The 22,916-nt window shown below is 37.4% G+C and overlaps 1 protein-coding gene across 1 annotated transcript in view; it reads left to right on the top strand.

The window, feature by feature from the left end:
• The window catches only part of RNGTT (RNA guanylyltransferase and 5'-phosphatase), a 313,058-nt gene that overhangs the window by 71,983 nt on the left and 218,159 nt on the right, over positions 1 to 22,916 (top strand). The window contains exon 9 of the mRNA XM_002922658.4: positions 10,110 to 10,245. Coding sequence (XP_002922704.1) covers positions 10,110 to 10,245 — 136 coding nt within the window. The remainder of the gene's footprint in view (positions 1 to 10,109; positions 10,246 to 22,916) is intronic.

Genomic DNA, 22,916 nt, shown 5'->3' with positions numbered 1-22,916 from the left:
TTAGCAGTTGTGAATAATGCTGCCATGAAATGAACATGGATGTACTACCTTATTTAATTCTTTCAAGTGCCTTGAGAGGTAGAGACTTTTGATGAGGAAATTGAGTCTTAGAGCAGTAAGTGATTGGCGCAAAATCACAGAGCTAAGAAGTGTCTGTCTGGGATGCATGTTCTTAACGACCATAGTAGACTCCCATGTATTTTAGAATAAGATGGTGTAGTAGTACAATACATAGGCTTAGAAATAGGCATGCACAAATTTTTGAGCAATACAAGATGGCAAAATGAGAAAGGGATAAAGAAGTTGCAAACCCGAAGGTAAAGCATATGCTTAGGAGTTTGGACAGTTAGAATTATGGTATTTGATGAGATTTTTTGTTTCTAATCTGTCTGCGTTATTTTTTTAGGATCTAGATGGCAAGCACTGTTGAGTCTGGTAATACAGGCTCCCCAAAGCCCATTATGATAGCATTTGTACCATTGACACATGTAAACAAAGTAAGCAGATTAAATTATGTTTTTAATTGTTGGGTGCAACGAATTTGCTCTGTATCTTATTATACACTTGATTATTTGTATTACATATTATTAATTCTGTGGAGTGGGAGGGAGGAAGTTAGAAACTGACACTGGGCCTTACACCTTGCCAAACTTTTATAGTGTTGATTTTTAAGCTTTTCACAACACACTAAATCTTGCTGTTGAAGGGGGTGTCTTGAAACAGAAACATCTATATTTGAAAATTATTAATATCTGTTAATAGAAATAAGCACGCATATTTTAATGAGAAAGCTTGGAGAATCTGTGATTTTTTTTTTCTTTTTCTTTTTTTTTTTTTTAACTGGTAGATACCCTCAGGTCTTCAGGATTTACTTGTGATGAATTACCTAAATTGAAAGAAAAGTTAGAGTCGTTTGATGATTTTTCCATAGAGTAAGTTTTATCAAGTACTAAGCTTAAACAAAAAAAGTAGATTAACAGAACATTGTAGAAAATTTGCTGTATAAACAGCATATAAAACAAAGATGGCTATGCTTAGGTAAAAGACATTTAAATGTTGGGAAGTTGTCTAAATGGCATGCTGCTGGCTTGCCATTTAATATACAATTAACATTCTAAGATCAAAGGCTGGTTAGACAAATTTGACAGTTAAATTGGTGGGGGAGTGAATGGGCTTTGCAATTTAAAATTAAACAAACATGTCTGTTTACTTACTGTTGTGTGTATGTAAGTGATCACTTAATAGAATGAAGCTGTGGGCTTAAAGTGAATTTAAGACCACAACACCTTAATCACATCTGTTTCGTCACCTTAAATTGACGTGATATGAGGATTTAAAAGAGGGAAGACTGCTGTGCTTATAGAATCAGTAAATCAAAATAAAATTACTTGTTGGGTTGGAATCTTTTATTATGCTGAATGAAAATTTTGATAGTTTTTGATGAAGAGAATATGTTAGAACTGTGTCTTCATTTCAGTGACTGTTAACAGTAATCAGAAATTTTAAAAAGTTTAGGTAGTGGTGGTGGTATTACTGTAGGTGTGAGTGTTCTCTTTAATTATTTAATGTGAAAATAAGAATGACCTTAATGCGAATTCTTTGAATTTCTGGAAGATGAAATAAGGTAAACCTGTACTTGTCTTTCAAATAGTTTTTCTTTTCAAGGTTTGAAATGTTATTTTTGTCACATAAATGGGTAAATAGCTATTAGTTTGAAAGTAAAGTTCATGTGTAGGATTACATCATCAAGTGTTGTTCCTGTTGTGAAAGTGATGCAAACAGTGATTCCTAAACTCATCAGAAGTCTTTCTCTGAGATTCCTGAACTTATTTTGGTAGAGTTTAGGCTGTGTTTCTGTAGCATTCTAATCTAAGTGGTGATTGGGTTGCCAACCGAGGCCATAAAGTTTGCTTAATTCCTAAGGTAGCTACATTACTGTGGATGTCAGCTGTGAAAAATGACAAAAGGTACTGTTCCAACACTGGTAACTAACCAAACTATAATTGGAACAAATGCAGGAAGTTTATAAAAAGCAGTGTTTTGACTAGTTCAAAAATTCTGTTGGGGAAAACTGATCTGCTTTTACAGGATGAGAAGGAGAGTGAGAGTATGATGGAGATTGTGAAGGGGACTCTGTGACACTGATTATTTTGTGTAGGTGGATTAAAATCTTAACGACTTTTTTATTTTGCTTGATACAGATGTGTCACTAGCCTTGATCAGAGTCTTCTTAGGCTCATTAAGTGAATGAGGTGAGAAAAAGGAAAATGTCTTTTTATTTAAAAAATTTTTTGGTAAAATAGACGTAATATAATTTTTTGTAAGAGTTGAAAGAAACAGAAAAAATTGGGTTAAAGGAGACAGGGATCTACTTTGCAAGAGAGATTACCATAGATAAAATTTACTGAGTGGTGAGCTAGTGAGAGAAAAAGGCAAAGTGTGCATAAGCCCCCATGGGAAAGGAAGAAAGCTGGCATTTGGCAAGTCAGCTGTTCTTGTATTGTCTTTGGAATAAGGTGTGTCAGGTGCTGGGGGGTAGGGGGCAGAGTCTGACCACCTGGTCTTATGTCAGGCAGGTTTATAATTGTATATGGGGAAGTCGCTCTAAACTGAATTTTCTTCGTAAGAAATTTTAGTATACATGAATTTATTTCTGTATAGTTTTACAACCTTGAGAATTAGGTTTCAGGTACTTGTGTGCCGCTTCTTTTGGTAATAGAGATGAGAGGGAAGACAGCTGGTATAGAGGTTTGGCCATGCATTCTTAGGAGAGAAAAGATACAAAGGGAAAGTAAACTCTGGGGTTAACGTTATACACTTACCTCTGTTGAAGGACAGGAAATAGATGGCATGTCTCTTGGCATGAAATTATTAGGTAAAGAGCTGCTATCATGTAACCCTTGGTATTAAGGGTATGTTGGGGAACACAACAGTGAGGTTACATCATAGACAAATTTAAATTACTTGAGTTTACCTGTTACACAGTGAGCAAAAAGGAAAAAAAAAGACGAACCAGCATATCCGTTAGCATTACATTGACTGTAGGCAGTAGAAATCAACTTTGGCTAATTTAAGGAAAGCAATAAATTGGAAAGCTCTTAGGAGAACCAGTCTGAGAAAATGGGTAGGCATCAGGGGCAGCCAGGTATCAAGGACCAGAGCCAAGATCAGGCACAGGAACACTTTGAGTAGGAAGCCACCACTGGCACTTGCTGACAGCAACCCTGCTGTTGCTCTGAATAATTTTTCAGCTATTCTTGTGCCTTGCTGTTACTCACGGAACTTAGACATTTTGGGAAGGGAACATTTGATTGTCTGGTTTAGAACCTGAGCCTATTTCTAACCTGGTTGCCAGGAGAGGGCTTTTGATTTTCAGTGTGAAAATGAAAATTTCTGTATCCATATTTATGATATCTGTCACTTCTGCCAAGCCAAACCAGTTAGTCCTTCCTCCTTAGATGCTTCATGGCTCAGTAAATAAGGTACACCAGTTACTTATGCCAAAGCTAGGAAGTCATCCTTCACTTTTCCTACTCCTTCAGCCTCATATCTAATCAATATATGCTATTGTCCTGTCAATCTGGCTCTTAAATGCCTTGAATTTATCCACTTATCTCTAAGTAATCTTTGCCAGTTGTAGTCCCACATGGTATACAACAGAAGCTTCGTAATATCTCTGGTCTACACATTGGTTCCTACTCTGTAGGAGTGTACATTATGTGGGAGTGAACTTTAAAAAATATGGGTCAGATTATGCTTTTTTTTGGCTAACAGCCTTTCAGTGGTCTGCCTTTTATTTACCTATTATTTCTCAGCTCTGGTCTACCCTTTTAAACCACGATGGGGGGACTGGGACTCTGCAAACTGCATATCTTCCTTGCCAGCTTGCTTCCTGTTGGGTTTTACCACTGGGACCCTTGGGGGGCATTCGGGAGGTAAGAGTTCTGTTTCTAGTTTCTTTATACCTCCAGTAGTCAACGGTAACCATTGCTTCATTCTCCAGCTTCTTTTGGCACTCCCAGCACCAGCCTTGCTGCTCCCTCTCCCAGCTACCAGCTTCTGGGTGGTGCATTCTAGATAGATGGAGTGCATTTGCATCTCTTTCTCACCCACCCCCACTGGGCTGTATCCCCTTAGCAGTTTGAGCATCCTCTTTTCTGTGCCTCTTCCATAGGGACTCAAACTTGAGTTGCAGGGCTCCTCTCCTTAGAGGCCAAGGTATCAGCCATGTGGTGCCAATTCCTTAGAGGTTTGAACACCAAACTCCATGGACCTCCGCACTGTCTTCCAGGCATAGCCACATAATACCCTTACTCCAAGCTCCTAGCTTCTCCTAACACACTTCTTCCATTTTGTTCCCCTAGCCCTAGCCCTGTGGTGGTAGTACTTCCTGCACTTATTGATCTCTTGATTCCCTTAGCCTTCCTTTTTACTCTTTCAGCATTTCATCTATGTAACCAGGTTCCTGTACTAAATCAGTTCTTGAATTACCCATATGGTTTCTGTTTGTCTCATTCAAGGGGTTTTCCATTTTCTAGTAATAAAGTAAAAAAAAAAAGATTTTCATCAATTCCTAAGTTTGGAACTACTTCTTTAGTCTCAAGCCATGCCATTCCCCCCCCCCCCACCTCTTTCTTAGCGGTGGGTAGGGGCAGAGGGAGAGAGTTTTTAAGCAGGCTCCACACCCAGAACAGAGCCCCACTCGGGGCTTGATCTCACGACCTGAGATCATGACCTGACCCAAAATCAAGAGTCCGATGCTTAACCAACTGAGCCACCCAATGCCCCGTCTCTTTTTCTCTTTATGCTTCAGTATTCTGAAGTTTTTTTAGTTGCCAGAACATGCACATTCAGTTTTCGTCTCAAATATATTGCGCCTGGTAGACTGTACCAAGTTCTGATTGTCAGCACCCCCACCTACCTTTCCTTCAGCCTCCCATCCCATAGCAGTTCCTTGGTTAACTCCTGCATGATGCAGGCCAGAGACAGTACAGTATAGAGGTTGTAGAGATACGCTGTTGCCTAGGTTTTAATATCAGCTTTGTTATTTTGCTGGCTTTATGACCTCAAGCAAGTTAATACGTGTTTCAGTTTCCTCATCTGGAAAATGGGGATAATAATTTTACCTACATGGTAGGGTTACTGTGAGGCTTAAATGTGTTAATGTAAAGTACTCTGAACAGTGCTCTGTGTATAGTCATTGTTCAGTAAGTGATAATAACCTGCTGTTATTATCAACTACATGAGAATCCCTCTGGGATACCTTCCTCGATCTCCACTCCCTGACAGGTTCCACCTTTTGTATGCTCCTGTAGAGTCATGTACTTCTCCTTTTCAATATTTATGCATGAGGTGATTTGTTTAGTGTCTTGCCAGCATATAATGGTATATGGGATAGTTGCCTTTTTTTTTCTTTTCTTTTTTTTTTTTCTTTTTTTTTTTTTTTTTTTTTTTTTTTTTTTTTTTTTTTTTTAGCATCTGGCTGCTTTCAGAGACTTTGGAGTGATGTGGAATATTTTTACATCCCTTATCTTCTCTTGTTAACATGAAAAAGGTCCTTATTTTTCATAGATATCACATAACAAAAGAACACATGATTTCGAATGACTGGTGTTGAAACCAAAAAATCATATCCCACAAACTTTTGTTCCAAAGCCTGAAAATTTATATGTGCAGAAGAATCCTTGAATACCAACTGCTAAATAATTTCTCTGGTATCTCTGCAGATGCAAGCTGTGTTTCCCACGAGCAGTCCTATATTTATACTGAATTCTATCTTCTAAAGCCTTTTTTTCCTTGGTCTTTTAAATCTGTTTACAGTAGGGGCGCCTGGGTGGCTCATTTGGTTGAGTCTGCCTTCAGCTCAGGTCATGATCCCAGGGTCCTAGAATCGAGCCCCACATTGGGCTCCCTGCTCCCTGGGGAGCAGTGGGGAGTCGTCTTCTCTCTCTCCCTCTACCCTTAGCCCCTGCTCGTGCCCACACACTCTCCCTCTAAAATAAATAAAATCTTAAAAAAAAATCTGTTTACAATAAGGGTACATAGACAGTATTTTCTTTTAATATTCTACTTGAAGTAAAAAGAAAGGTCTGATAGTAAGATATACATATATCTATGTGTATATATGTGTGTGTGTGTGTGTTAAAGTATGAATAGGAAATAAACAGTTATGACAGGAAAAACAAATATGCCACACCCTGGAATTGAATATTTATTCAGTTTCAACATTATATTTAATTCTGAGCTGCTGAGCAGCCATAAAAAGGGAAATATGATTTTTGTCATCATATGAGCAGAAGAGGCAAACCATTTCTTTTTTCTGAATTTTAAAATGTATTAGCATAATTCAGCCATTCTCAAATTATGAATGTAGAGCACCAATTCTGCTGAATGCTAACAGGTATCAGGATTAAGTTTAAAGATAATGGGCTAAATAAGAAAAACAGACTTCTCTTTCTTTTTTTTCTTTTGTTAAAAGTTTTTAATTTTAATTCCAGTGTAGTTGTTTGTTTTGTTTCTTAAGTTCCACATATGAATGAAATCATTTTTGTCTTTCTCTGACTGACTTATTTTACTTAGCATTATATACTGTCTAGCTCCATCCAAGTTGTTACAGATGGCAAGATCTCATTCTTTTTTTATGGCCGAGTATTATTCCATTATATATATATATATATATATATATATATGTGTATATATATATATACATATATATACATATACATATATATATATATATATACACACATATATATATATATATATATACACACACACCACATTTTCTTTATCCATTCATGTTTCAGTGGACTCTTGGGCTGCCTCCATAATTTGGCTGTTGTAACTAATGCTTCAGTAAACATTGGGGTGCATGCATCCTTTAGGCTTAGGGTTTTGCATTCTTTGGGTAAATACCCAGTAGTGCCATTACTGGATTGTAGAGTAGTTCTATTTTTAATTTTTTGTGGAACTTCTGTGCTGTTTTCCAGAGTGGCTCCACAGTTTGCATTCCCACCAACAGCACAAGAAGGTTCCCCTTTCCCCGTATCTTTGCCAACACCTGTTGTTTCTTGTGTTGTTGATTGTAGCCATTCTGACTGGTATGAGGTGATACCTCATTGTAGTTTTGATTTGCATTTTTCTGATGATGAGTGGTACTGAGCATCTTTTTGTGTGTCTGTTGGCCATCCATATGTCTTCTTTGGAGAAATGTTTTTTCAAGTCTTCTGCCCATTTTTAAATTGGATTATTTCTTTTTTGTGTGTTTTTAAGTTCTTTATATATTTTGGGCATTAACCCTTTATCAGATATGTCATTTGCAAATATCTTCTCCCATTCAGTAGGTTGTCTTTTAGTTTTGTTGATCATTTCCTTCACTGTGCAGAAGCTTTTTATTTTGATGTAGTCACAGTAGTTTATTTTTGCTTTTTTCCCCTTGCCTCAGGAGACGTATCTAGAAAAATGTTGCTATGGCCCATGTCAGAGAAATTGCTGCCTGTGCTCTCTTCTAGGATTTTGATGGCTTCCTGTTTTGCATTTAGGTCTTTCATCGATTTTGAATATATTTTTCTGTATGGTGTAAGAAAGTGATCCAGTTTTATTCTTTTGCATGTAGCTGCCCAGTTTTCCCAACACCTTTGTTGAAGAGACTGTCTTTCACCCATTGCATATTCTTGTCTCTTTTGTTAAAGATTAATTGACCATATAATTGTGGTTTTGTTTCTGGGTTTTCTAGTCTATTCCATTGATCTATGTGTCTGTTTTTGTGCCAGTACCATACTGTTTTGATTACTACAGCTTTGTACTATGACTTGAAGTCTGGAATTGTGATCCCTTCAGGTTTGTTTTTCTTTTTCAAGATTGTTTTGGCTGTTTGGGGTCTTTTGTGGTTCCATACAAGTTTTAGGATTATTCATTGCAGTTCTCTGAAAAATGGTATTGGTATTTTGATAGGCATGGTATTAAATCTGTAGATTACTTCATCAATGTTTTAGAGTACACATATCAGTTCCAGTAGTTTTTGGTGGAGTCTCTTGGGTTTTCTACGTAGAGTATCATGCCATCTGCAAGTAGTGAAAGTTTTACTACTAATTTGGGTGCCTTTGTTCCTTTTTATTGTCGTAAAGAGACTTCTTATATGTTTTCTCATAACCTTAAATATTCCTAATATGTAGCTTGACTTTCTAAGAGAAAGATAGAGTGTTTCCCTAATTCATTTTGCCATGAAATACTTTTTAAAGTAAATATTAAGCTTTGCAAAGTGGTGACCTAAGTACTTGAACAACATGATGGATTGTCTTCAATACCATTTTTGCAGAAGATATCAGAATTGCTTTTTATTTGACCTTTCCTTATGTTGATTTAAATTTTCTTTGAAACACAATCCAGGGGAAGGCTAACTTCTTCCAAGAAATCTAGACTCTCCCTATCCACCAGGAATTGCTGCTTTTGAAAAGCATGTGCAGGAACGCTTTGGGGGCTAAGTATTCCTGTTGTCTGCCAGCCTGTTGAACTGGCAGTTGGTCTAGGAGTCTCTCAAGGCACTGTCATTCCAGACTGAGGCTGATTTTATTTTTCCTAGTGTAACTTGACTCTCCAGGACCCACACCTCCTAGGGCTATCCCTGTTTCAATATGTAGTAAGGGCCTGAGCTCCCCACCTTATCTCCAGGGCCCTGCTGGGACTAATTATTTTGAAAACACTAGTAACAGCATGCTTCCAATTTAGTCCCCAGATGTAAGCTCTTTTGGTCTTCTTTGCTGCACTTCAACCTGTTTGTCACACCCTTCGGGTACCTTAATCAGCTCTCCCATTTCTCCTCTCCTCTCCTAAACATGTCTGTACGCTCTTTAGAACACTTGTTTATGGGAAACAAATTATCCTCTGTTACATTAACCTCTGCTATGTTAACTTCCATCTCTTCATGTTTCATTTAATGTCTTTTCTACTCCCCCCCCCCCCCCCCCCCCCNCCCCGCCTTGACTTAATTGAGGTAGTCTTTCAGTTGTTGCTTTTTTCTGAAATACCTTGTGGGCATGGGGTTGGGCAAGACCAGTCAACATTCTCCTCCATTTTCAGTGGTACATCCAGACTATTATTCCTCCACTCTTTCAATTAACAGCAAGCAAGAACAACTGAATAAAATAAAATTCCATTCTTTTGGGTCTTATGCCTTTTAACTTTCTTACTTATTGCTGTCAGTTTTCTCTCATTTGAAGATACTGGTACCTGGATATCATCTTCATTTTCACCCCCAATCTTGCCATTATTCATTTGTAGCATAGCCTATCCATCTTGAATCCGTTTGGGATTTATTTTTATATATAGTGTGAAGTACAGCTCTGTTCTTGGTGATCCACTCATGGGGAAGCAGTGATGGTAATTTGACCATTTGAGGGAATGATGCATTTTAAAGTATAACCCCCCCCCCAAATTGATTGGCTCTAAGAAGATGAGGGCTGATAAAAATTCTCAGGAATGTTTAAAATGTTTTGTGTTTAATGCTTAATATGTTTAAAAAATTTTTAATTTTATAGGAATGAATGAGAATTTTACTTGAATTGGTTATATCTGGCTGTATCATAATCTTGATTCAATGAAAGGGTTTAGCTATTTTGCTTACTGTAGAGTAGTAGTAAAAGCATTGGATAGTTTAAGGTTCAGTCATTTGCAAATCGGTTACTTTCTCTTTTTTCCTACTGCAAAGTAGAAAGAGTAATAACTTATTCATAAAGTTGTTGGGCTAATAAAATGCAATAATTGCATATAAGTGTATGTGTGTTTTGTAAACTTCGATGTTTAAGATCTAATAAAAATTAGAGAGCTATTCTCTCCTAAGGTGGGTCATAAGGTTGCACTTCAATATCACATTGTCTCCATAAAAAACTTTGATTTCTCTATACCCTGTGTGTTTTTATGGAGAAAAAGAGATCTTTCAAAAAAGTATTTGTTATTTGTGGTACTTTAATCTGAATGGTAATTGTTGGGGTTGGGGCACTCCAGTGAACATTATTCTGTGCAGCTAAGGAAAAATAACTTATAACTTATTTCTTATGATCCTATATTTGAATTATACTGTTAATATTATCTTTAAAATGTTTCGTTTACAGGTATATGATGTTGATTGATGGCACAAATGAAGTTTTTATGATTGATAGAGATAATTCAGTGTTTCATGTTTCAAATCTGGAATTTCCATTTCGTAAAGATCTCCGTATACATTTATCAAATACTCTCTTGGATGGGGTAAGTCATATGTTTGTTTGTTTGTTTTTTTAAATTAGACACTGCTATTTTTCTTTTTCTTACAAGTAAGTATGGTTTTCCTTTTTAGAGTGGAGAGGGACAGAGGAAGAGGGAGACAAAAAATCTTAAGCAGGATCCGTGTCAACGTGGAGCCTGAAGTGGGGCTCAGTCTTACAAGATCATGACCGAAATCAGGAGTTGGACGCTTAACTGACTAAAGGCGCCCCTAAATGTGTACTTTTATTAATTAAATAGGAAACTTATAATCTAGTTTTTTAAATATCTTTTTGAGGTATAATTGACTTATAAAGAAGGTAATCCAGTTTTTTATTAGGATGTTAAATTTTATTTATCTCTTACCTTCACTTACTCTCACTTGATCATTGTCTTGGCTATGAGAATAAGTGAACAAAATTAAATCTTAATTTTTTTTTTTTGCTCCTTGTGATTGAAAAAATAATTCTTGTTGAAAAGACTTAATTTGGGGCGCCTGGGTGGCACAGCGGTTGAGCGTCTGCCTTCGGCTCAGGGCGTGATCCGGCGTTATGGGATCGAGCCCCACATCAGGCTCCTCTGCTGTGAGCCTGCATCTTCCTCTCCCACTCCCCCTGCTTGTGTTCCCTCTCTCGCTGGCTGTCTCTATCTCTGTCAAATAAATAAATAAAATCTTTAAAAAAAAAAAAAAGAAAAGACTTAATTTTATTTTATTATTTTACTTGTCAGTTGAATTTTAATTACGTGATACAACGTGTCACACTTTCTGGCTCTTTAGCTATACAAACTAATAGTTCTTGTTTGAAGAGAGTCATGCCTTTGAAAGCAACCACTGTACTTTTACATTTGAATTTTAAAAGCTGAAAAGAATTTTCCCTTTTTTTTTTTTTTAAAGATTTTATTTATTTATTTGGCAGAGAGAGAGACAACAAGAGAGGGAACAGAAGCAGCGGGAGTGGGAAGGGAGAAGCAGGCTTCCCGCTGATCAGGGAGCCTGATGTGGGGCTCAATTCCAGGACCCTGGGATCATGCTTAACGACTGAGCCACCCAGGCACCCCTGAATTTTTCCATTTCAGAAAATATATTTAATAACCATAAAATTACTTGATTAAAAATATTTTAACTTTCTCCTATATAAACTGCTTCTTCTTCCCAATTCTGAAAATATCTGTTCATTGTAAATAAAAATTAAAATAATATAGAATATTAGGAAAAAGCTGGTAAAAATCACTAGACCTACTATTGGAATAACTTCTGTTACCATTTTGATGAACTTTATTCCAGACTATTCTCTGTGACAGAGTTCAATCTTATGTCTGTTCCTGTGGAATGTAACATTCATATTAGTAATAGCAACTCAGAACATAGATTCTTTAGTGTAGTTGGGTTCCTTTATAGTCCAGTAAGATTCTGAATAATCATGAGACCTCTGCCTTGGTTGAAAATGAGTGCCCTGGTGGAATATGTATACCCATGTATAGTTAAATTTTTTGTATGAAAAGAACCAAATGGTACATGTGTTTTGTGACTTGTCTTTTTCTCCCACGTAGCAATTTGATTTGGATGTCTTTCTCACATAAATGTCTGAATGGTATACCATTGTATATGTAAACATCATAATTTGGGCTATCCAAACTATCTTGACTGTGAAAATTGTAGTGGATGCTCTTTAAAAATATGACCCATCTCAATAACCCAGCCTCAACCTAATGAATTAGACTCTCCCATTGATCAGAGTCATCTGTACTTAATAAGTACCCAGGTGGTTTTAATCAGGCAAGTTTAAGAAATAGTTCTGTAATTTATTTAGCCAGCCCTCTCTTGGTGGATATTTTGATTTTTTTTAGTTTTTTTTTTGTAGTTTTTTTTTTTTTTAATTGGAAGACACTTGAATGCATGTCCTTATACTTTTTTCCTTTCACAATTGTGCAATTTTTTAAAAACATTTTTTAAAATTTTAATTCAGTTAATTAACGTATAATGTATTATTGATTTCAGAGGTATAGGTCTCTGATTCATCAGTCTTATATAATACCCAGGCTCATCACATCACGTGCCCTCCTTAATGTCCATCACCCAGTTATCCCATCCCTCCGCCCCTCCCCCAGCAACCTGTAGTTTGTTTCCTATGATTAAGAGTCTCTTATGGTTTGCCTTCCTCTCTGATTTTCTTATTTTTTCCTCTCTTCCCCTATGGTCATCTGTTTTGTTTCTTAAATTCCACATATCAGTGAGATCATATGGTAATTGTCATTCTCTGATTGACTTATTTCACTTAGCATAATACCATATAGTTCCATCCACATCATTCCACGTGGCAAGATTTCATTTTTTTGATGGCTGAATAATATTCAGCATGTATGTGCATGCATGCATGTGTGTGTGTGTATGTGTATATATATATGCCATCTTCTTTATCCATTCATCTGTTGATGGACATCTGCATTCTTTCCATCGTTTGGCTATTGGGCATGTTGCTGCTATAAACATTGGGGTAGAGGTACCCCTTCTGATAACTACATTTGTATCTTTGGGGTAAATACCCAGTAGTGCAATTGCTGGGTTTTAGGGTAGCTCTATTTTCAACTTTATGAAGAACCTCCATACTGTTTTCCAGAGTGGCTGCATCAGCTTGCATTCCCACCAACAGTGTAAGAGAGTTCCCTCTTCCCCACATCCTCACCAACATCTGTCATTTCCTGACTTGTTAATTTTAGCCATTCTGACTGGTGTGAAGTGGTATCTCATTGTGGTTTTGATTTGTATTTCCCTGATGCCAAGGGATGTCGAGCACTTTTTCATGTGTCTGTTGGCCATTTGGATGTTTCCTTTGGAGAAGTGTCTGTTCATGTCTTCTGCCCATTTCTTGATTGGATTATTTGTTCTTTGGGTGTTGAGTTTAATAAGTTCTTTATAGATTTTGTATACTAGCCCTTTATCTGATATGTCATTTGCAAATATCTTCTTCCATTCTATCGGTTGTCTTGTGGTTTTGTCGACTGTTTCCTTTGGTGTGCAAAAGCTTTTTATCTTGATTAAGTCCCAATAGTTCATTTTTGCCTTTGTTTCCCATGTCTAGCAAGAAGTTGCTGCAGCTGAGGTCACAGAGGTTGCTGCCTGTGCTCTCCTCTAGGCTTTTGATAGATTCCTGTCTCGCATTTAGGTCCTTCATACATTTTGAGCCTATTTTTGTATATGGTGTGAGAAAGTGGTCCAGTTTCACTCTTCCGCATGTGGCTGTCCAATTTTCCCAACACCATTCATTGAAGAGACTGTCTTTTTTCTGTTGGATATTCTTTCCTGCTTTGTTGAAGATTAGTTGACCACAGAATTGATGGTCCATTCCTGGGCTCTCTATTCTGTTCTGTTCATCTGTGTGTCTGTTTTTGTGCCAATACCATACTGTCTTGATGATTACAGCTTTGTAATAGAGCTTGAAATCTGGAATTGTGATGCCACCATGTTTGGTTTTCTTTTTCAACATTCCCCTGGCTATTTGGGGTCTTTTCTGGTTCCATACAAATTTTAGGATTATTTGTTCCAGCTCTGTGAAAAAAGTTGATGATAGTTTGGTAGGGATTGCAGTGAATGTGTAGATTGCTCTAGGTAGCATAGCCATTTTAACAATATTTGTTCTTCCAATCCACGAGCATGGAACGTTTTTCCATTTCTTTGTGTCTTCCTCCATTTCTTTCATGAGTATTCTATAGTTTTCTGAGTACAGATCCTTTGCTTCTTTGGTTGGGTTTATTCCTAAGTATCCTATGGTTTTTGGATGCAATTGTAAATGGGATGGATTCCTTAATTTCTCTTTCCTCTGTCTCATTGTTAGTGTATAGAAACGCAAGTGATTTCTGTGCATTGATTTTATATCCTGCCACTTTGCTGAATTACTGTATGAGTTCTAGCAATTTTGGGATGGAGTCCTTTGGGTTTTCCACATAGAGTACCGTGTCATCTGCAAAGAGTGAGAGCTTGACTTCTTTGCCAATTTGGATGCCTTTTATTTCTTTGTTTTGTCTGATTGCTGAGGCTAGGACTTCTAGTACTATGTTGAACAGCAGTGGTGATAATGGACATCCCTACTTTGTTCCTGACCTTAAGGGAAAAGCTCTCAGTTTTTCCCTATTGAGAATGCTATTCTCTGTGGGCTTTTCATAGATGACTTTTATGATATTGAGTTATGTTCCATCTATTCCTATACTGTGAAGAGTTTTAATCAAGAAAAGATGCTGTATTTTGTCAAATGCTTTTTCTGCATGTATTGAGAGGATCATATGGTTTTGTCTCTTCTTTTGTTAGTGTAATCTGTCACGTTGACTGATTTATGAATGTTGAACCGTCTTTGCATCCCAGGTATAAACCCCACCAGGTCGTGGTGAATAATCCTTTTAATGCACTGTTGGATCCTGTTGGCTAGTATTTTGGTGAGAAATTTTGCATCCATGTTCATCAGGGATATTGGTCTGTAATTCTCCTTTTTGATGGGAGTCTTCATGTGGTTTTGGGATCAAGGCAATGCTGGCCTCATAGAAAGAGTTTGCTCTTCCTATTAATGGAAGTTTTCCTTCCATTTAAATTTTTTGAAACAGCTTCAGAAGAATAGGTATAAATTCTTTAAATGTTTGGTAGAATTCCCATGTGAAGGCATGTGGCCCTGGGCTCTTGTTTGTTGGGAGATTTTTGATTACTGTTTCAATGTCCTTACTGGTTATGGGTCTGTTCAGGTTATCTGTTTCTTCCTGGTTCAGTTTTGGTAGTTTATACGTCTATAGGCATGCATCCATTTCTCCCAGATTGCCTAATTTGTCGGCATATAGCTGCTCACAATATGTTCTTATAATTGTTTATATTTCTTTGGTGTTGGTTGTGGTCTCTCCTCTTTCATTCATGATTTTATTAATTTGGGTCCTTTCTATTTTGTTTTTGTTAAGTCTGTCCAGGTGTGTATCAGTCTTATTCTTTCAGAGAACAAGCCCCCAGTGTCATTGATCTGTTCTACTGTTCTTTTGGTTTCTGTTTCATTGATTTCTGCCCTGATCTTTATTATTTCTCTTCTTTTGCTGGGGTTAGGCTTTGTTTGGTGTTCTTTCTCCAGGTCATTTAGGTGTAAGATTAGGTTGTGTGTTTGAGACCTTTCTTGTTTCTTGAGACAGGCTTGTAGTGCTACATACTTCCCTCTTAGGACCGCCTTTGCTGCATTCCCGAGGTTTTGAATAGTTGTGTTTTCATTTTCATTTGTTTCCATGAATTTTCTTAATTCTTCTTTAATTTACTGGTTGACCTGTTCATTCTTTAGTAGGATGCTCTTTAGCCTCCATGTATTTGAGTTCTTTCCAACTTTCCTTTTGTGATTGAATTCCAGTTTCAAAGCATGGTGGTCTGAAAATATGTAGGGAATGATCCCAATCGTTTGATACAAGTTGAGACTGGATTTGTGACCCAGGATGTGATCTATTCTGGAAAGTGTTCCATGTGCATTCAAGAAGTTTGTGTATTCTGTTGCTTTTGGGTGGAATGTTTTGAATATATCTGTGATGTCCATCTGGTCCAGTGTGTCATTCAAACCCTTATTTCCCTGTTGATCTTCTGCTTAGATAATCTGTCCATTGCAGTGAGGGGAGTATTAATGTTCCCTAAGAAATCAATAAACTATTGTATTATTATCCATGTGTTTCTTTGATTTTGTTATTAATTGGCTTATATAGTTGGCTGCTCCCATGTTAGGGGCATCAGTATTTATAATTGTTAGATCTTCTTGTTGGATAGACCCTTTAATTATGATATCGTGTCCTTCCTCATCTCTTATTCCAGTCTTTGGTTTAAAATCTAATTTGTGTGATAGAAGGATTGCCACCTCAGCTTTCTTTTGATGTTCATTAGCATAATAAATGCTTTTGCACCCCCTCACTTTCAATCTGGAGGTGTCTTTGGGTCTAAAATTCTTTTTGCAGATAGCATATTGATGGGTCTTGGTTTTTTTATCCAGTCTGATGCCCTTTGTCTTTTGATTAGGACATTTAGCACATTCTGTGTAACTACTGAAGATAGAAATTTAGTGCCATTGTATTACCTGGAAAATGACTGTTAGTGTATATTGTTTCTGTTTTTTTCTGGTCTATGTTACTTTTGTGCTCTCGCTGTTCTTAGAGGACCCCTTTCAATATTTCTTGTAAGGCCAGTTTGGTGATCACAAATGCTTTTAGTTTCTGTTTGTCCTGGAAGCTTTTTATCACTCCTTCTATTTTGAATGGGATCCTAGCTGAATAAAGTATTCTTGGCTGCTTATTTTTCTCATTTAGCACCCTGAATATATCATGCCAGCCCTTTCTGGCCTACCAGGTCTCTGTGGGTAGGTCTGCTGCCAATCTAATGTTTCTTCCTTGTAGGTTATAGACCTCTTGTCCTGAGCTGCTTTTAGGATTTTCTCTTTGTCTCTGGGATTTCTAAGTTTCACTATTATATGTCAGGGCATTGACCTGTTTTTATTGATTTTTGAGGGGGGTTCTCTGTGCCTCCTGGATTTTGATGCCTGTTTCCTTCCCCAGATTTGGGAAGTTCTCCGCTATAATTTGTTCCAGTGTACCTTCTGCCCCCCATCTCTTTCCCCTTCTTCTGGGATCCCAATTATTCTAATATTGTTTTGCTTTATGTTATCACCTGTCTCTGGAATTCTCTTCTTGTGATCCAGTAGTTGTGTATCTCTCTTTTTCTCAGCTTCTTTATTCTCCATCATTAGGTCTTCTATATCACTAATTCTCTCTTCTGCCTCATTTATCCTAGCAGTTAGAGCCTCCATTTTTGATCGAATCTCATTTTAATAGCCTTTTTGATTTTGACTTGATTAGATTTTAGTTGTTTTATTTCTCTGGAAGGGGATTCTCCTAGTGTCTTCTATGCTTTTTTCAAGCCCAGCTACTATATTTATAATCATTATTCTGAACTCCTGTTCCGACATCTTACTAATGTCCATTTTGATTAGGTCCCTGGCAGTCAGTACTGCATCTTGTTCTCTTTTTTTGAGTTGAGTTTTTCCATCTTGTCATTCTGTCCAGTGAAGAATAGCTGAATGAGAGAACAAAATACTAAAATGGCAACAACGACCCCAGAGAAGTATACACTAAAGAAATCAGAAGAGACCTGAAACTGGGAGGGGGAAAAAAAAGGAGAAAAAAAAGAGAATCTAATCAGACAGGTGAGCAGAATAGAGCAATACACTGGATTCCATGTGTATTTTGGTCTGTTTTTTCGAAAACTAGATCCCAAAATTGTAAACAAAGAGAAACTTATATATGTACAAGAATAAAATTAAATACAATGAAAGGATGGAATGTAATTATAAACATGGAAATTAAAAGACAAGAAAAAAATGAAAGAGAAAAAAAAACAACAGCAAAATGGAAGGGATATAAACAGACGTGTGGAGAGAACAGAGCAATAAGCTGTCTCCTGTGTGTATTTTGGTCAGTTTGTTAGAAGAAACTGCATCTCAAAATTGTAAAGAAAGAAAAACTTCTTATATATAGAAAAATAAAATTAAATAAATTGAAAGAATAGAATGTAAGTGTAAAGATGGAAATAAACGCTTTAACAAGACAAAAAAAAAGAAAATAAAAAACAACAAAAAGTAGAATATGATCAGACGGGTGAATAGAACAGTGCCATAACACTATATTTTTGGTGTATTTTGTTCTGTTAGTATCCCAAAATTATAAAGAAAGAAAATCTTATATATATATGTGTGTGTATATATATATATATATGCAAAAATGAGATAAAGTACAATGAAGGGATAGATTGTAAATGAAAAAATGAAAATTAAAGATTTCAAAAAGGAGTTGATATAATAAGAAACTGGTTATAAAGGACAGAAAAAAAATTAAAGTTGAAAGACTAGAGAATCATGGGGGAAAAGCCATGAATTCTAGGTGCTATATTCTCCTAGCGCTGGAGTTTTGCAGTTCTAATTCATTGATGGTAAACTTGGTCTTGGCTGGATGTTCTCGCTGATCTTCTGGGGGAGGGGCCTGTTCCGTTCATTCTCAAGTGCGTTTGCCCCAGGCGGAATTGTATCACCCTTGCCGGGGCCTAAACAGTGCTCAGGTTTTCTCTCTGTGGCTTCTGTTCCCTGAAGGCTTTCTGTGCAGCTTTAGAGCTTGAGAATGAAATTGGTGTCCTCCTACTCTCGCCCCAGAGCTGAATGCTCAGGGGCCCAGCCCTTAGTGTGCCCTCAGAGAAAAACAGTCAATCACTCCTGTGTCTCTGGTCTCCTTCCGCACTCCATGCTCACCTGGCTTGTGACCCGGTGTTTCTGTCTCAGGCACACGACCCTGTTTTGAGCCTCCAAACCCTGTAGACAACTGCAGCGTGCTCCCCCGCCACTTTTTCCCTGGGGAGGCAGTGGGGTCTTTCCAGTTCTGGTGCTTGTTGGGCTCCTGGTAGGAGAGCAGTTGCCTGACTGTGCCACAGTTTGCGGTTTATGGCAACCTGGAGCTGAGAGCCCACTCCTGGGCTCACTGCAGCTGGCTTCCCTCCTCTGATGCCTGGGACCTCTGCAGTACTCAGGTACCCCTGGTCTTCCTGTGACCCCAGGGATCCTGAGACCACACTGTCCCAGCTAGGGTTCTGCCCTCCCTTAGCCACCTGAGTGACGTACCTCACTGGAGCAGACCTCTAAAAGTTCCAATTTTGTGCTCTGCTGCTCTATCATTTGCCGGTAGCCGTCTGATGGAGGCTCCCCCCGCTGTGATTTATCTTACTATATATAGCCTCGGATGCCCTTCTCCGCATCTCCTACCTTACAGAAAGTGGTTGCTTTTCTCTTTGTAGAATTGTAGGTATTCTTTTCTTGGATCTCTGGTTGAGTTCTCAGGTGTTCAGAATGATTTGACATCTGTCTAGCTGAATTCATGGGACTGGTCGAAATTAAGGGCTCCTCCTTCTCTGCCATCTTGGATTCCTCCACAATTGTGCACATTTATAAGATTCTTAGAGGTGAGATTATAATGTGTATTAAGAGTCTTTTGATTGCGGGGCGCCTGGGTGGCACAGCGGTTAAGAGTCTGCCTTCAGCTCAGGGCGTGATCCCGGCGTTATGGGATCGAGCCCCACATCAGGCTCCTCTGCTATGAGCCTGCTTCTTCCTCTCCCACTCCCCCTGCTTGTGTTCCCTCTCTCGCTGGCTGTCTCTATCTCTGTTGAATAAATAAATAAATCTTTAAAAAAAAAAAGAATCTTTTGATTGCAAGTAACTGAAGTCCAACTTAAAGTTTAACTGAGGAAGAAAAGAACTTGATTGGCCCAAATAATTGTTTCAGCTTGGCCTGCTTCAGGTTGGATCTGGGGCCTCAAAGGATACGGACCAGGCTCTCTGTCATTCTCCTTTGCTTTACTTGTCTGTTTGGTCTCATTCTTCATGAAGGCTCTTTCACATAAGAGGCAGGTTGCATTGTAGTGCAAGCAGAAAGGGAACTTTTTCTTTCAACATCCATATGTTAATCCCAGGGAAGAGTCCAAAGGGCCTTGCCTGAGTTACGTACACATGGGAGAATGACAGTGGAGACCAGGCACTCATTGACATTACTACAGCTTGGATTGCAAGAGGAGTAGTGCTCCTGAGGGGGGGATGGTAAGAGGCTCTGCCTTGTGGAAGTATGCTACGTTTGAGGGCGTGCCCATTGTAAATATTGACAGGTGTAATTGGTACCCTTCTTTCCAGAAAGTTTGAACCTGTGCACAAATCTACCAACCATATTTAAAGGATTTGTACACTGTCAAAACACTGGGTTTTGAAAATTGACTATTTTCTAATTTGATGAGGGAAGGGAATTCTTTTCTAGTTTATGGGACAGTATAGCATAGTGGTTAAGAGCTCTGACTCTAACTGTTGGTGCCTTACTAGCTTCATCAGTTAGTATATGAGGGATTTAAATAATTTATTCAGTTTTTCATCTGTAGTGAAGGGAGGCTAAAGACCGTACTTAAATTTTGGTGCTGTTGTGAAAATAAAGTTGGATAGTTTATAAAGTGCTGATAATAGTGTCTGTTACATAGTAAATAAATGTTTACTCTTTTTGCATTTATGTGAATTGTTAATGAGGTTTAACATTTTGTCACTTCTTTATGAGTCATCGTTTTTCTTCTGTGAGTTGCTGGCTCATATCCTTTATATGTTTTTCTATTGGGTGTTCATCTTTTTCTTACTGATTTATAAGAAATTTTTGTTTATTTGTGACACATTTTTTGACACATATATTTGTTTATTTGTGACACATATTTTGAAAAAAATGTATTTTACTTTTTTGGTGTTTTTTTGGCACAAGTTTAAATTTATATAGGTAAATTTATGTAGGTAAAATTATGAACATTTTAGTTTTTAGTATCTGGATTTTGTGTCATTTTAAGAAATTTTTACTTATTTTTCTTCCTATTGTTCATATTTTTACTTTATAATTATTATAATACTCCCCTGTATTCCCTCCTAGTACTTTTATGGTTTCATTTGTATATTTAAATATTTGATCTATCTGAAATACATTTTGATAAAAGGAGTGGATAAGTGTATGATTTTATTTATTTCCTACTGTCTAAACTGTTGTCTCAACACCATTCAGTTAATCTATTTTTCCTTTTTAATTGGATATACAATTTTTATTGTATAGGGGATTCCCTTACATATCGTTGTTTCTTTCTTGATTTGTTTTCTCATTCTATTGGTATTTTGGTCTTTCAGTGGTAGTTTTAGATTGATTTTAATACTTTGACTGAAGCATACAGTTTAATGTTTGGTAGTCCAAGAGCACCCAGTTTCCTGGCTATTCTGAGGTTTGCCACTTGGATTTTGCTCTCTTTAGCTTTTGGGTGAATAGGCTATTTGTTTGTTTTTGGTTTTTTTAAAAAGTTTTTATTTATTTATTTGACAGAGAGACAGCCAGCGAGAGAGGGAACACACAAGCAGGGGGAGTGGGAGAGGAAGAAGCAGGCTCCCAGTGGAGGAGCCTGATGTGGGGCTGGATCCCGGAATGCTGGGATCACGCCCTGATCCAAAGGCACTTAACGGCTGAGCTGCCCGGGCGCCCCTGACTAGGCTATTTGATTAAGGAGTTAGGCTGTACTTCATGTGCATATTTATCAACAGTAAGCTTATACCTTTCTCTGCAGAGTGATCCCTGGTAGGCTTGCCTTCAGATCATTCATCTTTCTCTTTGCTGTTTGTGGTTGTATGGTTTATCTCTTTGCCACACATTCACTGCCTTTCTTGGGAGGAAAAAGGAACGCTACATCTTTATTATAACTTCTCACAACTGCAGGTCTCCTTTCTATGGAGTACTACTTATATTTTAAAAATTTCTAACCTTTCTTCAATGTTGAATCTTTTTCATGAGCCAGATTGAATTACATGTGGCTAATAATTCTCTGGAATTTGTATGAGAATGCTTTCTTGTCTTAAGATGAAATTTGCTCCTCTGTTTTTGGTTTTTATCCACTCTAGGAAGTGGCTTGTGAATGTTTACTTAAATTCTCAATGATAGGATGATCCTAATGAAAATCACGTGCATAAAACACTTATTTGTTTAACATAAACATTTAGGACATATATGTGTGTGTGTTTGTGCAGCACACAGACCGCCTGTGGTTGACAGAACCACTATGTAAGGTTGGAAGTGTTGTGTGCTGCACATCTCCAGGGTGCGCCATTCTTATTATAGTTAGAGTGACTGGCACCCCTGGAGTTGTGCTGTTTGTAAACTGCACAGCTAGTGTGGCAGCTGTGGTAGTCATTTCACAGGATTAGCAAGAACATTTTTGTTTTTGTTACCCTCATTTAAGATATAGTTTTTTAGCATTATAATCAATAAAATAAAAGGAAGAAAAAGACGCTTAAGTTAAAGCATTTGCCGCAGCTTAGCATAGTTTATCATCGAACTAATATTTTTTGAATGACCTTCATGTTCAAGTTTCTGTGCCAAGAGTGCAGAGGGTTGAAAAAAAGACCTTACCCTTGAGACTTTTTACTTCATTTGGTAAGGGTGGAGAAAAATTGGTAGAGATGGAGGAGACCTTCAGATATAACAATAACTTGATGATTAGTATTTTAAAAGTCCAGTGGTGGTTTAGAGGAGAAATAAATTAAATCTAGTTAGTTTGGAATGAAAGATGTTTTATAGAAGAATTGGCATTAGATATGGAAAGATTTCTTTAGAAAGAGATTTTTGTTGGACACGGCCTGAGGGCATTCCAGGTACGAAATAATGCTTAAAAATTAGATGTTTAACTATCTGCAGATTTAACTGAGCAATACTATTTATTTTCACCCCAAACTTGGACAAATGAAAGCTGCATAATAGACTCTTGCAAAGTTTTAAAATAGCAATATGATTCATGATGTCAATTTACTTGGACCAGAATTATAGTTGCCATATCTGTTTTTCCAGTTAGTTAATTAAAACAGTCCTCTGTAGTTTCCTGTTTCTTCTACATTTTCATTTGCAAATTGTTTTTGTAAAATTCCAAATCCAAGAATAACTCAAACTACCTAATTGTCTGGCTGTCAGATGTGAGCATTGAAGCTTTTGTTTTGCTCTCTAAATTATGTTCTTTGACCCACAAAATTTGGAAAATAGGAGTTTAGAAATATGGCATTAATTCGTTTGAAAAAATCAGTGAAATTCAGTTG

Source organism: Ailuropoda melanoleuca, chromosome 10 (assembly GCF_002007445.2).
Source record: "Ailuropoda melanoleuca isolate Jingjing chromosome 10, ASM200744v2, whole genome shotgun sequence".
NCBI lineage: Eukaryota > Metazoa > Chordata > Mammalia > Carnivora > Ursidae > Ailuropoda > Ailuropoda melanoleuca.
The sequence above is the reverse complement of the archived record's forward strand: the minus strand, read 5'-3'. Positions and strand labels throughout refer to the sequence as shown.